At 34.6% G+C, this 14,426-nt stretch overlaps 1 protein-coding gene across 4 annotated transcripts in view; it reads right to left on the bottom strand.

The window, feature by feature from the left end:
- Positions 1-14,426, bottom strand: part of DPP10 (dipeptidyl peptidase like 10) — a 680,612-nt gene that overhangs the window by 20,197 nt on the left and 645,989 nt on the right. For all 4 annotated transcript variants that reach the window (XM_066345442.1, XM_066345444.1, XM_066345441.1 and 1 more), the window contains 2 exons: positions 13,294-13,392; positions 13,117-13,186 (listed from right to left, as the gene is read on the bottom strand). In XM_066345442.1, the coding sequence (XP_066201539.1) occupies positions 13,117-13,186; positions 13,294-13,392 (169 nt within the window). The remainder of the gene's footprint in view (positions 1-13,116; positions 13,187-13,293; positions 13,393-14,426) is intronic.

Genomic DNA, 14,426 nt, shown 5'->3' on the forward strand with positions numbered 1-14,426 from the left:
CTCATTCTCTCTTAAATCACACTGGTGACCCTAGACCCTAACCTAGATCATCTTTGTCTTTCCATAACATTTGCAATCTTCTCTCATTTTCTTAATTTAATTTTTTAATTTATTTTAGTTTTGGTAGCCTTAGTTCCTGATGAAATTATTCAGAATTCTTCCCCCACATCCCCACATGCCTAGTTCAGAAGGAAGTCTTAAACTGGTGTTGCCCTCACCTCCAGTTTCTAGGTGATAGTGGCATGATTTGTTCACCATTTGAGAGAGAGCATGAACACCAGGCCTAACACTTTCTGGTACATAGAGAACACAGCAAATGTCTGTTGAATGAAACTATTTCAGGGAAAGCAGGCTCAAGTGAAGTTTAAAATGGAAAGACCTTAAAAAGCCTTGAGTTTAAATAGAGGCACTGCATTTTGAAGCTTAGATATTTATTGAAAATACTAGAAAGCAAAACATAATTCACAAAGGACAAGATACAAGTTAACTGCAGCATTTAAGTTGGGTAAAAATATGACAATTTGAGTCCCAACTTCACTCTGAATATTGGCAAGATACTAAAACTCTAAGACTCAGTTTTCTTATCTTTAATGATAGTAAAATTCTGACTTGTCTCCCTCAAAGAATTTTGCAAACATTAAATAGCATAATGTATTTGAAAATACTTTATGAAATATAGTAGACAACATAAAAGTATTGTTAGATTCGTCAAACAACGGTTAGTAGTACTCTTTTGTTAGAAGCCATTTTTGCTTATATTAAGCATATTTCCTTACAGGTCAAAGCAAAGAAATACATAAAGAATTTTGGCCAGTTGTGCAGACATTAAACTGGGCAGTATGAATGAATAAAGACATTGTGCCATATGGTACAATCTATTATGTCAGAGGGACTTCCATTTTCTAGATGGACCAATGATATCTAACTAAATAAAATTAAAAAGTTAATCAGCAGATCTTTTGAAGCAATCACCATGGTGCTTTTAATTATTAAAGTAGAAATTTTCAACTCAAAAAACTGGCAACATCTCTAATGTAACGTAAATATTTTGTTAATCTGGAAGATACAATTTTCTAATTTATGCATGATCTATTACTTTGTTCACAGCTATTTTAAAATTCACAACTAAGATAAGTTTAGACAAAATGTAAGTAATCACAGACATTTTATGGCAAGCAAATAAATCATTTCAAAATATAGTTTAAAATAAGGCATATTCTCTAACTTTTATAATCGAGGAATAGTTGCCGATTTTTAAAAATGAAAGCCTGAAATCCTTTAATCATACTTGCATTACCCAGGAAAAACAGTACAATTCTACTCTTTTTTTCCCTCTAAATTGTCATTTTTAACTACACTCTTGTCTTCATGGTGTTTTAGTGTTATGGCGCAAAATAATCTTAATATATTATTTTAACAGCCAATGATTTAACACATTTCTCTGTCTAACTGGGTTTGCCGTCATTTCTATTTTTGGTGCATAACACAGGCATTTCTATTTCAAGATAAGTTTTAAAAGAATATGAATTATAATGTTAATATTGTAATTATAAGGAAAACCCAGACACTTGCAAGAACAAGGTAGAGATTCTTCATAAAGTATGGAACAGAAGATATTATACATTTCCCCCTACAAATAAAGAGAAGAAAATACCATATTGCTCCATGTATAAGATGCTGCCATTTATAAGATGCACCTTAATTTTGGGGCCCGAAATTTGAAAAAAAAAGTATTACATAAAGTTATTGAACTCAAGTTTTATTCTTTATAAAATTCATACAACTCCTCATCACTGTCCAAACTCCCATCCATTAGCTTGTCCTCATCTGTGTCTGATGATGAATTACTGTCTTCAACAATGAGCACAAAAAAAGCACAAAAAAGCGGGAAATGCAAGTAGAAAATTCTACAACCACTGTATAAGACACACCCAGTTTTTAGACCCCAAATTTTTGGAAAAAGTTGCGTGTTATACATGGGGAAACGGTACTTACTAGGTGTGGTTAAGGATAACCAGAAATCTGACGGTAGGCATGACTACCAGGCATGTATTATATCCCAGATCATCCACCATGTAATAAATGGGTAGAGCAGCTTGTGTGCGTATTGGCCATGTATTATAGAATTTCTAAGCTTCAATTCATCTGGTTACTTTCTGTTTTTCCTCTGAGATTTCCCTAATCTTTTTCCTACGTTATTTTGCTTTACTCTCTCTGTTTCAGAAATATCTGTCTGGGGACCCATAGAATGGAGACTGTTTCAAGGTTGAGAATGGGGACATGCATTTTTATTGAAAGTTGTAGGGAAAAAAACAATTCCGTCTTTTTTAAGCATGGAAAGGTCACAATGATATGAAATTTGTCTATTTCTTAATACAGGCAGTAAAATCGAATTAAGACTAAATTTTCTTAGAAGTTAAAATCTTCAAGGACACAGTCCTTATCTATTTTGGTACCTTCAATACTGAATCTGTCTGTATGGATGAAGAGTTCAGGATGTGAGAATTTAATAAAAAACAGAAAGATAGATGAGTAAAATACACACTATCTATTAGATCTTTAAAATGAAAGAACAAGCCATATTTTATGACATCTACACTAAGAGAGATTTGTTCAGACTACATATTTGGTCAGGTGCTATTTAATTTCATGAGAAGAGGGTTGAATTTAGTTTCAGAAGAATAGGCATTAGTCCTTTGTTACCAATATGCTGAATTACCTTGAGCAATTAGATGCATTGCTATCTTCTTTTATTGTTCTTATTACTAAGTAAATACTATTTTGTAAATAGTTAAGGTTATGAACAGTGCATTTTAGAAAACCCTTTTTCTAACCAATAAAATTTTGGTGAAAATAAATGGAAAAAATTTTCAATGAGAGCACTTTCCAAGACTGATCCATTGCATGGCACTTTTATTTTCATATATGGCAGACTTTTAAAACTGCTATACTGTGTCATGGGTGAACCTTGAGGATCTTATGCTAAGTGAAATAAGTCTGTCACAGACGAATAAATACCACATTATTCCATTTACATGAAGTAACTAGAGCCGTGATGCGAACCTTTTTATAAAAACTGCCCACTTTTGCAGTACTGGTCAACCTGGTCCCTACTGCCCATTAGTGGGCGTTCCAACTTTCATGATGGGCCAATAGCAGCAGCATTTGGTTGCTCTGCTACCCGCCCACCATGAAAGCTGGAACAGCCGACTAGTGGGCGGTAGGGACCAGGTTGACCAGCACTGCAAAAGTGGGCAGTTTTTATAAAAAGGTTCGCCATCACGGAACTAGAGTGTTCAAATCATAGAGACAGAAAGCTGAATGATGGGTGCCAGCGGATAGGGGAGGGGATGTGGAGTTATTGCTTAAGGAAGACATATTTTCTGTTTGGGAAGATGAAATTCTGGAGATGGTAGTGGTGATTGCACAACAACGGGAATGTATTTAATGCCACTGAACTAGATACATAAAACGTGGTTTACATGGTATATTTTATGATATGCATATTTTGCCAAAACAGGAAAAGCTTAACATATAAAAAAATAAGAATAAAAGAGAAAATTGCAATACTGAGAGCTGCATATCTATGTCCATTGAAGAGTGAAAGGAACATAGAATTGCTTATGGTCATCTCAGTTCTTTGCCCCTTCTAGGCTTAGAATAGATCAACTTCCCCTGATGAAGTGTTGCAATTTTACTTTAGCTACAATAAACTCAAAGACAGTGTGAAAGGAAGGGAGAAGAACATAATGGGAGGCAGGAGAGGGAAAGGACGTGCTGCCAAGAGCCACATCATATTCTACTCTTAAGGAAAATCAATTGTCAACACTTCTGATTTTGTTCTTTAGGACATACTTCATTACAAAACAAAATATGGGTCTGACATAGGATGGTAGTAGCCTTAAACAATATTTGTCTTGCTTTAATTTGAAATTTATACATAGATAGAGATTTAGTTGTAACACATGTACATCTAAAGCTTAAGTCTGTCCTCTTCCAAACAATATATACATACAGATATACACATTAACTAAGGATCCCTTGGGCCAATTCCTTCTCTATTTCTCATTTTATTACCCTAACATTTCTTCTCATGAGTGAATTGTCATATACACACAATGGCAGAATGAGTTTTCTCATATATTTACTTGTCACATGAGAAATAACACTATTCTTCCCACCAGAGAACTGATTCTTGTTCATAACCCCATCTTCTTCCACTAGGAATACTAAAATATCATCTGTAAATTTCCGATCCATGGTTTATTTACAGTATAGTTTTTGGCTGATTTACTTTTCTTCTGAGTCCTAACTAGGGAAGTGTTTGTTATGGTCAAGGTTATTTATGCCTCTACCCAGACCTTATCTTTCAGTTCCCAAGCCTGTGTTTCTACTGGTGACTATCATGAGGCCTATGTGACCCATCCATCAAAAATTATGTTTATCAACTAAATCTTCAAATAGTATTACTCACCATCACTTGTATTCATATAAATGCATTCGTATATCTTGTCCATGTCAAACCTTTCAAAAACATTACCAGTGTTAGTGACCTTAATTTTATAGATATATGGAAGTGTCATTGTGAACAGAGCCCAGGTGATAGGTTGATAAAACCTAACTAAGTTAAGCCAAGGACCAATGGCTTTAAACAAGTCACTGCTCTTCCCTATGTCTAAATTTGCTTATATTTGCTGTTTAGGATAACAATACTGTCTACTTTATAGCAAGGATTAAATGAAATTATATATATATTGCTTAGCAAAGCATTTAATCCTTGGTCAGTGTTAAATATAGTTCTGGTTAACATTATGAAACTTGACCTTCCCATCTTCTATTCTTCTCAAAGAAGCTGAACTCCCAAATTTGGCCATCCCCAAGCAACTTTGCATTAATGATTCCTGAGCCTTTATATCACAATAGTCTAGTTTTTCTTATTTGGCTTAGTCTAAATGAAGGACACTCAATTGCATGAAATGTTTTCTATTTTTCACAGTGGAGGGGGGGTTAAGTTAATTTGGACTGAAAAGATGTGTGTATGTATTTCTGGTTTTTGGTTTGTGTACTTGATTTCTTTATACACATAGTCATGTGTGTTTGTGCACTTGAACATAATTTATGTGACTCTGTATTTGTGAGTTCTTTCTTTTGCTGTTTCCACAGCCATATACTTATCCTAGCACCATAAAAACAAGATAATTCGATCCTAAAGTACTTCTCTAGTTTATAGAATTTGTGACAGAAGTTAGGCCTTCCTCTAGAGGTATTATTTTTCTTTTCAATAAGTTTTCTTTATATTTAAAAAGTTGCTCAAACAATAAATTTAACGTTTTTTTTTCTTACTCAGAGTTTGGATCTGTGAATTTGGGAATGTATTTTGCATTAATATAACTGAGTCTTTTATTTTCATCTTTCCCCTACTCCTATTTTTACTTCTCCCCCTTTCCTCTTTCTGCTTTAAATGAACTATCCTTCATCATATCAGGGTCAGTTCCTTCCATAAAGGCACTCTTCCTTGTCTTTTTTTGTTTGTTTGTTTTGGTGTCTCTTGAATAGAAGCCAGAAATTGTCTCCTGAGAATGATACAAAAGCTATATAACAACTACCATTAGATCAATGAAGAAAAAGCAGAATCCAGTTTTTTAAAACAACTTATTTATAATGTCATAGGAGACCAAAATGAAAAGCTTACCAGAACATGGATTGAAATATTGAACAGTATGGATATTAATGAGCCAGCTATAAAACTCAGAAATGGACTGTTAGCATTAGCCACACAAAATTAACCTTGGATACACATTTTAGCACATGAAAATAGAAGAAAAGAACCAATAAAAAGGGACCACAGAAATATTGCCCAGACAGAAATTGTGCTATAAAATGGGAGGAAGCACTAATCTCCTAATCATCTCTGCTGTCAAAGTCCTACTACATCAATTCCCAGCCATTGGCCAATTTTCATTTAGAATCATTTCTAACAGAGTCAGTGAGGAGAGAGAAAGAGAAAGGGGGAGGGGGGTTGATGATCTTTTCTTCCAGCTGCTGAAAATGGCTATGTAAGCAAACAGTATCAGGTAATAGAGCAGAACTCTTTAATCCTCCCCCTAAAAAATAATAGAGGTGTGCCTAGGATTACATATATACACATCTTAAAGCATTAATAAAAATTTTCCAATTGAAAAAAAAAACTAAAGGTACTGAAAGACTGTATAACAAACCCAGAGAAATGATTGAGAAACTAGTATTTCCCAGAATGAAGAAGTTTTTAAAAAAAATATTTGGAACACTGACTTTCTCTTTAGGGACTGGGTGAAGAAAGATGAAGAGGAAGAGAGAAATAGGAAACAGACAAAGACTTCTGTATGCTGTGCTAAGGAATGTGTATTTCTAAACATTGGAGGAAATAAAATCAGAGGGTTTTAGCTAGGAGAGCCACATTCTCAGACATGAATTTCACAAAGTTTACCCTAGCAAAAGAATGGAAAAGAAATTAAAAAATAGAGAATAGAGCAATAACCTAAAAGGGGGAGGAGGGCTAGGGTAGGTAGATAGAGAGCAGGGTGGCAGACTAGAATTGAATTATTCATATATGATGTCTGCTTGGTTGGGGCTTGAAGAAAAAGAGTGTGAACTCTTGGACAACCCCATTGGTTCAAAGATCAAAGCAAGACACTATGATCTCATGAGCGTAATGCTATTTACAGCATTCAATAATACTCCTACTGTTTATTAAAAGTACAGTGTGAATATGTAAAATGTACTGGTTTCTCTTGACTGTTGGAGATGAGTAGCTATATAATTTCCCTCAGCACAAGTGTGAAAAAAATAATTATACAGAAAAAAGATAACAAAGAGCAAAAAGCTGACTTCCATCAAGATGGCCGAGTTGTAGGACTCTGATGGCATACCACTGATTGAATGATGAAAATATCTAGAGAAAAATAGATAATGATTTCTAGTTAAGAAAGTAATAGCAACCATGTTAATCTGACTTTTGGACATCATCCATTTATTCATTCAACACACTACCTGACCTGTGGTGGCACAGTGGAAAAAGCATTGCATTAACCTGGAATGCTGAGATCACCAGTTCAAAACTCTAGGCTTGCCTGGTCAAGGCATATATGAAAGTTGAGGCTTCCTGCTCCTCCCTTCTTCTCTCTTTCTCTCTCTTCCCTTGCCTCTCCTCTTTAAAATGAATCAAGTTAAAAAAAAGTTTATTCACTCAACACATATTTGTGGCTAATCAGAAAAGTTAGCTGTTACAAAAATATACCAAGAACTTGGGTTTGTTTAATATATGGAATACAAAAAATAAAGATTTTAACATATCTATATTTTTAAGATATGAAATATTTCATAAGCTATTCTATAAATTAGTTTTCTAAACATTTATATCTAGGCTATAGATTTTCCTTCAGAAACATTGGTCCAAAATCTAGTGGGAGTAAAAAATTCTTTAAATAACATACAAAAATATATTCACAAATATTCAGGTAAAGTGGAAAAGTGACCATATGACGGACATGGTTTAAGATATATGAAGAGCCTTGGGACAGAAGGCTCTATAGTTGTATAAGGCATGGATATAAGATAGTAATAGGATATAGATGGACTGATGAGGAGAATGAAGGAAAGCTTTGGTAAGGTAAGGCTTGATTGATAACTATGAATTCATTTGAATTTCAAAGAGATGAATTTAAGAATAGGGTTCAAAGTCATAGGGCAAAATAGAGTACGCTACATTCTATAAGTTAACTTGTTGAACAGTCACTACCTCCCTATGTTGCACCTTTATCAAGTGTGGCATAGATAAGTTGAATATAAAGGAGTATAAATGGAAAAAGATCATTATTTCTTGGCTCTGAAAGAAACTTCCAAGCTCAACAGTGCTTCTTTTTGTGGATACAGCAGACTGAAGAAACAAACAAACTTTCATCTTTAATAACAGTTCATTTGTGTAAACTGCTTCCTACGAGGGGTTAAGCATTTAGATTCATATATATATATTCATTTTTATTCACTTATGTACTTATCAAATAAATATCTGTAACTGTAGGTTATTCCACATAATCTTCAGTCTTGCACTATTAAGGAAATTACAGGTTAGTCGGTAGGTTTTCACAGGGTTTTTTTATGTGTGCTTAAGCCTTGGGGCAATATACTTAACAAATCAAAACACTACAGATTTCAAGATTCTTGTCATCTTTTTCTCTCTTTACAGCCATTAGTACAGCTTCTTACACATAAAAGCAACATGGTAAAGGTGTGTCACATTAAATTACATATACAAGTAGAAAATAAGACTAATATAAATGATACCAATTCAAAGTGATAAATGCTGAAATTAATACAGATGACTACCCATTTTACATATATGTATAAGGATGAATACAGCTCCTTGAGGACTCCCTATCATGTTAAATAGGGAGAGCGAAGAAAGATAATTAGGCATCTAGAAAGAAAATAGAAGTAGAAAAGGAAAAGGGGGTTATGATTTCATAGAAACCACTGCAAATCAAGGCTACTGAGATACAATTTTAGAAGCAACACTTCTTAGATTTTCCATTACAGTAAAATATCCTGTTGCCATTGATTCACTAGCTCATTCAATATCATGAAATTAGGTTTGGGTTTCAGATAATATGGAAACAAAGAGATATTCAGAGGAAAATTGTTTCTGAGGTTCAATACTCAATATTTAGCAGAAAGGAGTTCACTAATTGCCAGTGGTCACTTTCAAGGTTAGTCCTCCTTCCAGCTTCTCAAGAATTTGCTGCAGCCTGTCTCCAAACTCATGTATTTATAGAATTTCCTGGCTGTAAGCCCACCTGTGTATATGACATCTGTGGCTCATTCTTTTGGGGACTAGATACACTGCACAGAAGAAACAATAAAGCAATGATACAGGAATCATTTCTCAGCCTCATTTAAATAACAGTAACTTTATTTATTATTCCTCACTAATTGTCCATTTTGGGGGAAAAAATCAATTATCATTATCTTCCTTTGTAGAGTAGAAAATCCACTAGACACTGAAAATAGAGCTTGACCTTAAAAAAAAAAAGGCCTTTAAATTATAAGCAATCTAAAAAACAGTTACAAAACCCATTCCACGTAAGCTTTTCAGACAAATAGTTTTCCAAGCATAAAGATTTTAGGAATTATCACACAGCTTAAGACAATAGGTCATTTTTTAAACTAAAATTTTAAAATGTCTTCTGTTTAGATTTGTAAGTCATATTCTGCTAACTTGAAAATTTACATTTGAAAACCAAGGTGTTTCAATAATGTAAATTAATATTTAGTATAATAAGCTTATGGAAACTAATGAATAATACTCACTTTCATTCTTCCCTTCATGAACCAAAAAAGTAACTTTATAGACCTGATAAAATTATTTTATCTGGTTTAGTAATAAATGCCTATTAAATAACTTAATGAATACTAAATTTTTTATTACACACATACACTGATAATTTTAAATACTAAAAATACCACTACTAACATAACTATGATTATGACTACAATTTTTTAAATACTAAGTAGATGTCTTTATGCTCTACCAAACTCTAGGTTGACATGTTTATATAAATCATGCCATGCTATTATCTCCCATTCATTTAGAAAAGAAGAGAATCTTAGAAGAATTATGCAATACATTGGTAAATCTTTGAGCTACGATGTGGACACTGGCCTACCTGACTCCTAGGCTAGTACCTGTGCTCTGCCATTGTGCCTATAAAAACCCTGGTTATCCCTGTATACGAGAAATTGAGTCTCTTATGAACTGAAAATCACTCACACAAAAGCACAAATAATGCCAGGACAAGCAGCTGGCTCCTCTGAGTCCAGGCTGCAGAGGCTCTGTCACTCTTGTCTCCTTCACCTCCCAGGCCCTGGCGCTGCCCTGGAGCCAGTGGAAGTGAAACTGGGAACACGTGCTCTACGCCCGCCTGCATAAGTGAGTCAACCTTCACGCAGGCACGCCTAGGGAAGGGTCCTTTCCCGGAGAAACCATATTTTCTAGTGAATAAAAAGAATGACCTCTTTTTCCAGGGGCAGATATGACTGAAGCAGAAGAGGTGATTGAAATTACTTTTTCCCTTTTTTGTCTCATTTTTATGCCTTAAATATTTTACTCAATATATCACACATGTAGTTCAAATAGGAATTGAAGACAGGTGACAGATAAAAGAAGTTATGATTAAAAAAGAGGACACTAGAACTTCCCCAAAGAGACTGCAAGAACTTTAGGGACCTTCTTGCTGTTAGGGATAATGGAGATTGATATGAGCATGAGAAACAATGTGAGGTCAAAGCAATATAGGTAGGAATAAACACTGGGCTAAGAAAAAATATTAAGTATTGCATTTTCTGTATTATTTGGTTTATTAAAATGAAGTATCAAATTGCCTCTATTTCTATTAAATATAATCAATACTATCTATATAAAAGAATATATTATAATCACATTAATTACAATAATCATGTGTACTAGGCATTTCATCTGATGTATTTCATTTAATCTAAAAGCTGCCTTTAGGACACAGGTTGTATTGCAATGTTTGTTTACATTTGGAGAAACCCAGCCTTCCAGGAGGTTAAGTAACTTGCTCCAGGAAATACAGCTAGCAAATGACAAAACTGAACTGGAGGCAAGGTGGTCTGACTCCACAGACTGAGTGCTATCTTTTAGTCATAACAGTGATGTTATTTTTCATTTTCACCATTCCTACTGAACTTCTGATAGACATAATGCTAGACCATCAGAGCAATATGCTGGCTGGGTTCTTAATAAGGAAAATAGCGTACTAACTCTCAGGAATGCAATGCTATATCAATATCAAGTTAGTTAACCATTCTTTGTTAGGGGCCTCTGTGCCCAATACTATATAATCACAACACAGTGTCAGAGAAAGTATGGGTTAATTTAATTCTAAAGTTAATTCCATGTTAAAAATACCTAGAGTCAAGTTTGCTAAGCTTGGGAGCTGCTTCTGCTGGCCATGAACCCAGGAAAGGAAACTGGCAGGAGTGACATAAGTGTAACGTGTTTCAGTAATGAAAATAAATGGTTCCCAATATTACATTGATAACTGCTGAAGAGCAAAGGGCTTGTATGCTGCAATATGGGTATACATTAAAGCAGTTGTGCTAAGTGAAATGAACCAGTCACAGAAGGGCAACAATAGCCCTCATGTACCCTAGGTGGTACCTAGAGTAGTCAAACTCATAGAATCGGAGTAGACGGGGTGGTTGCCAGGGGCTGAGGGAGGGAAAATGGGAGTTGCTATTCATCACTAGAAAGTGTTGGCAGAAAGTGTCAGTGATGTAAACCCTGCATGTTCTAGAGATCTGCTGTGAAATACTGTGCTATATTTATTGATACTATGCTGTGAATACAAAAATTTAACAGGTAGATCTCATATTAAGTATTCTTACCAAAATATACAAAGAACTCATAAAACTCAACAACAAACAAACAATCCAATAAAAAAATGGGAAGAGGACATGAACAGACACTTCTCCCAGGAAGAAATACAAATGGCCAACAGATATATGAAAAGATGCTCATCTTCTTTAGTTATTAGAGAAATGCAAATCAAAACTGCAATGAGATACTACCTCACACCTATTAGATTAGCTATTATTAACAAGACAGGTAATAGCAAATGTTGGAGAGGCTGTGGAGAAAAAGGAACCCTCATACACTGTTGGTGGGAATGTAAAGTAGTACAACCATTATGGAAGAAAATATGGTGGTTCCTCAAAAAACTGAAACTAGAACTACCTTATGCCCCAGCAATCCCTCTACTGGGTATATTCCCCCAAAACTCAGAAACATTGATACATAAAGACACATGTAGCCCCATGTTCATTGCAGCATTGTTCACAGTGGCCAGGACAAGGAAACAACCAAAAATCCCATCAATAGATGACTGGATAAAGATGATGTGGCACATATACACTATGGAATACTACTCAGCCATAAGAAATGATGACATCGGATCATTTACAGCAAAATGGTGGGATCTTGATAACATTATACAAAGTGAAATAAGTAAATCAGAAAAAACCAGGAACTGCATTATTCTATATGTAGGTGGGACATAAAAGTGAGACTAAGAGACATTGATAAGAATGTGGTGGTTATGGGGGGAGGGGGGAGAGGGGGAGGGGGAGGGGCACAAAGAAAACTAGATAGAAGGTGACAGAGGACAATCTGGCTTTGGGTGATGGGTATGCAACATAATTGAACAACAAGATAACCTGGACATGTTATCTTTGAATATATGTATCCTGATTTATTGATGTCGCCCTATTAAAAAAATAAAATTATTTAAAAAAAACTGGGAAAATAAAGTATTCTTACCACAAAAAAAATTGCTTTCATGAAATGAGCATAACTGTTTTTTAATTTTATTTTAAGTGAGAGGAGGGGAGATAGTGAGACAGACTCCTGCATGCACCCTGACTAAGATTCACCTTGTAACCCCCACCTGATAGGGCCAATGCTCCAAACAACCAAGCTATTTTTAGTGCCTGAGGCTGACACTCCTACTAACTGTACTATCCTCAGCACCTGGATGTTGTCTGAGCCACTGGCTGCGGGAGGAGAAGAAGGAGAGAAGGGAAAGAGGGAGGGTTAGAGAAGCAGATGGTCACTTGTGTGCCCTGACCAGGAATCAAACTCGAGACATCCATATGCCAGGCCGACACTATCCACTGAGCCAATTGACCAGGGCCGAAACTAGCATAATATTGATATGACAAATATAACCCCAAGAAAGAAAATTACAGACCAATCAATACCATGAAAAAAGAAAAAAGAGTATAGGGCTTGAGTAATTGCTAAGCAGACATAAACCAAATTATTTATTTCACGATACCCATTAGTAAATTAAGTTCAATTTGGGTTATAAGAAATAAAAAAAATTACATTCTCCATGTTATTAATGGCCATGTCCTTGAGGAACTCATACAACCAAGAGCTGCCCCAGTTAACTACACTTCTGTTGTTCTTGTTTTATCAGAATGCTGTCATGTGAGGCATAAGGAAAATTATAAAATCTTTTGATTCCTTTTTTTTCCAAAAACAAATAAAATACTTACATTATTAACAGAAGAGCATACTTGTTTCGGTCCGTAAAGTCTTTGGGAAAGGACAACTGTAAAGGAAGTTCTTTTAAAGAAAGAGCAAAATATTAAAGATGTAGAGTCATTTACATGTAAAACTATAAGAGGCAAAGAAAGTTGTTCTTAACTAACACAGCATGCACAAAACTTTACCATAGTCATCAATATGAAGCATTTTAATTTCTGACTTTATTATCTTCTTCTTCAGGATAGCTTCCTTCAGCATAGAATTGCTCTCCAGTATAAAATATTCTACAAATCAAAAATGGTAGTGTAAATTACTAAATGCTTGCTATGTGCTGATCAAGAATCAGTGTAACACAACAAATAATGGTCCAGCTGTCATATTTGGCAGGCGCTGTGCTGAGCAGTGATTAAATGCTCGTCCTTTCTACCCCGGCTTACTACAGCAGTATTCTAGTTGAATTCCAGTGACATTTTCTCTATTTGCTCCTATACTTGGGATTAGCATTTACATTTTCAAAATGCAAATCTAATCATGTCATTACTCTGCTTGTGAATATTTAAAAGACTACAGAATTATCAAGCACCCAATGAGATAAAATTTACAAAGCTAGGATTACTATACAAAATTACCAAGCATGCAAAAAAATCAAACAAATATCACACATGATGAGTTCAAAACTTAATAAACCCAGAAATGACACAAATGATATAATCAGTAGACAGTTACATTAAAACAGAGATTATAATCATATTTCATGTGTTCAATAAGATAGAAAAAAAAGCATGAGGATGTGAAGGAGAAATATGAACAAAATTTAAAAAGACACAAGCTAAATTTCTAAAAACATTTAGAAAACAAAGAAAAACAAAAAGGTGCTAAATCTGATAAATCTGAAGACCATGAGATTGAAGATGAAAAAGTACTGGTTGGGATTAATAGCATATTAGATATTGCAGAAAAAAATTAATGAATCTGACAATACAGCAACAGAGAATATGAAAAATAAAACAAAAAAGAGGAACTTGCTGCATTTTTGATTGATATATTAAGTCCATAGATTTATTGGGAAAATTTTACATATTAAAAATAGTGAGCCTTCCAGCGGACTGGGTAGCTTAGTATTTTAGAGAGTTGCCCCAATACACCAAAGCTGAGGATTAGACCCCTGTCAGGGCACATAAAAGAATGAAGCAATGAATGCATGGATGAGTGGAGCAACATATTGATGCTTCATTCTCTTTCCCCTTCACTTTCTCTATTCACTAAAATCAATAAAGAAGAGTTCTGTTTAAAAATAGAATAAATTAAAAACAGTGAG

This window comes from Saccopteryx leptura, chromosome 7 (genome assembly GCF_036850995.1).
Source record: "Saccopteryx leptura isolate mSacLep1 chromosome 7, mSacLep1_pri_phased_curated, whole genome shotgun sequence".
Classification (NCBI taxonomy): domain Eukaryota; kingdom Metazoa; phylum Chordata; class Mammalia; order Chiroptera; family Emballonuridae; genus Saccopteryx; species Saccopteryx leptura.